Below are 2,352 nucleotides of genomic sequence, written 5' to 3' on the forward strand. Positions count from 1 at the left end.
TTACCAGGGCTAGCAGTACTCATACTTGTAGAAAGAGTATTAGTCACAACAGACAGAGTATTATTAGTGTTAGTAGCAAGAGTATTTGCAGAGGAAGTGGTCATTATAGAAATACTATTATTAGTGCTGTCACCACCAGACATTGTAGGTGAAAGAGGATTTGTAACAGAAGCATCATTACTAGTGCTAGCAACAACAGTATTTGTAGGTGTAGTTGTTACCATAATAACAGTAGTATCCATAGCATTAGTAATTTCAGATAAAGAAGTAGTCACAATAGAAAAACTACTGCTAGTAGTATCAGCATCAGTACTTGTAAGAGAAGGAACAGTTGTAATTGGAACAGTATTAGTGCTAGTATCATCAGTACTTACATGAGAGGAAGTGGTTATAAAAGAAACATTAGTACTAGTGTTGACATTAGTATTATTTGTTGGAAAAGGAGTAGTTATATTAGAAATAGTAGTACTAGTACTAACATCAGTAGTGTTTGTTAGGGAAGGAGTAGGGGTAATAAGAGCAGTAGTACGAATGCTAACATCAGCAATACTTGTCAGAAAAGGAGTGATTGAAATAGTTCTAGCAGTAGTAATACTTGTAGGGGAAGGCATAGTTGTATTAAGAGTAGTAGTACTAGTGTTAGCATCAGCAGCAGGAGAGAATATGGCTGTGGTATAAACAGTAGCACTAGTGCTAGAAGTATTAGTACTTGTAGAGGAAGAAGTAGTTGTATCAGGAACAGCAGTACTGGTTATAACATCAATAGTACTTGCTGGGAAAGGAGTAGTTGTGATAGGAACAGTAGCACTAGTGCTGGATGTAGTACTTGCAGGCGAAGGAGTAGTTGTATCAGGAACAGCAGTACTGGTTGTAACATCAGTAGTACTTGTTGGGAAAGGAGTGGTTGTGATAGGAACAGTAGCACTAGTGCTGGATATAGTACTTGTAGACGAAGGAGTAGTTGTATCAGGAACAGTAGCACTAGTTATAACATCAAGAGTACTTGCTGGGAAAGGAGTGGTTGTGATAGGAACAGTAGCACTAGTGCTAGCAGTAGTACTTGTACTAGCAAAACTAGTGATAGTCTCAGAACTGGTAGCCTTAGTAGTAGATAGAGAAGGATGAGAACTCATTGGGGAGGTACTTGTCATAGCTGGAGTAGGAACTATAGGACCACCATGAATCCAAACAACCTCAGTTAACTTCTCCAGGCTGATAATCTTGTCAGTCAATTGAATAGTTAGTGTCTGCCAGAAAAGAAAAGATAAAGTGGATATTTTAGAACTTCTTAAATATCATATTTAAGTCTCAAATTATAACTTAACAAAAATGATATATTCATTCTTTTCCAAGAAAGTAAGAGGATGTAAACATTCCTTTCCAGGTCACATTGATTCCAGTCAGAGAAATATGAAGAGATGCTCTGTGTGCATAATCCCTATGCTGGAACTCTCTCTCTTTCCACCTCATTTAGTCAGAACCACATTGGTCACAAATATTAACAACTGCGATTCAGATCGATGTTTATTAAAATAACTTTGCTTTACCATTGGGTGTTAACCTTCCTGCTGTTTCACTGTCTCCAAGACCTAGGATAGTGCCTCGCACAGAATAGGCATCTGATATGCTATAGAGTTTTACAAAAAGAAGATACTTGAGGATTTTCTACCAGTCTTCACTAGAAGCAATTACTTGTAAAGGGTAGTTTTGAAACTAATGGTTCAGGAAAAAATGTTTTAAAGTAAATGCCTAGAAGATCCTATAGAAAGGCTGCTCAGAGGGGTCATTTTCTAAAATCTAAATACCATCAGGGCACAATGTTCACCTTTTAGCAAACAGGAACAATAGTTATTCATTTTCATCCTTCTAAAACATGCCCTATTGGTTACGGATCCATATTTATGATTAATTGCATGTTCTAAAGTGGGATATTTTTCCCTTTGTGGTTGCCCTTAGTAACTCTATTGGTACTTCATCTTCCAAAATGCTGGTTTAGTTGGTTCTGGCAGCCTCTAGTAGGGTCTGCTATTTATGTCACTCTGATTTGTTAATCATTATCTTATACCACAGGTGAGATCTATTCATCTGATTACCACAGTTTACTGCCAATTTCCAACCTGTAAGATACATCGATTTGACCAGGGATATGAATAACTGCAGGAAGGAGGGGGGAAACTTTCAAACAACTTTAGGAAACCACTCTTTCCCTTCTTGTAGCCTCTGCGGCAGAAGTAAATAAGTTTTGTTATGCTACCCTGGAGCCGACCCTATTAAAACATAGCACAGTTTCTTTTGTAAACACATGGAGAGCCTCTCACCAAACCAGTGATTGTTGGTGCCTGGACTACACTG

The 2,352-nt window shown here is 37.8% G+C and overlaps 1 protein-coding gene across 1 annotated transcript in view; it reads right to left on the reverse strand.

Moving 5' to 3' along the window:
- LOC105827064 (probable maltase-glucoamylase-like protein) overlaps window positions 1–1,133 on the reverse strand; it is a 14,902-nt gene extending 13,769 nt beyond the window's left edge. Inside the window, exons 1-2 of the mRNA XM_012665085.1 lie at window positions 696–1,133; window positions 375–485 (exon numbers count right to left, since the gene is read on the reverse strand). Coding sequence (XP_012520539.1) covers window positions 375–485; window positions 696–1,133 — 549 coding nt within the window. The remainder of the gene's footprint in view (window positions 1–374; window positions 486–695) is intronic.
- Window positions 1,134–2,352: the final 1,219 nt, after the last annotated feature.

Source organism: Propithecus coquereli, unplaced genomic scaffold (assembly GCF_000956105.1).
Source record: "Propithecus coquereli isolate 6110/MARCELLA unplaced genomic scaffold, Pcoq_1.0 Scaffold96, whole genome shotgun sequence".
Lineage (NCBI taxonomy): Eukaryota > Metazoa > Chordata > Mammalia > Primates > Indriidae > Propithecus > Propithecus coquereli.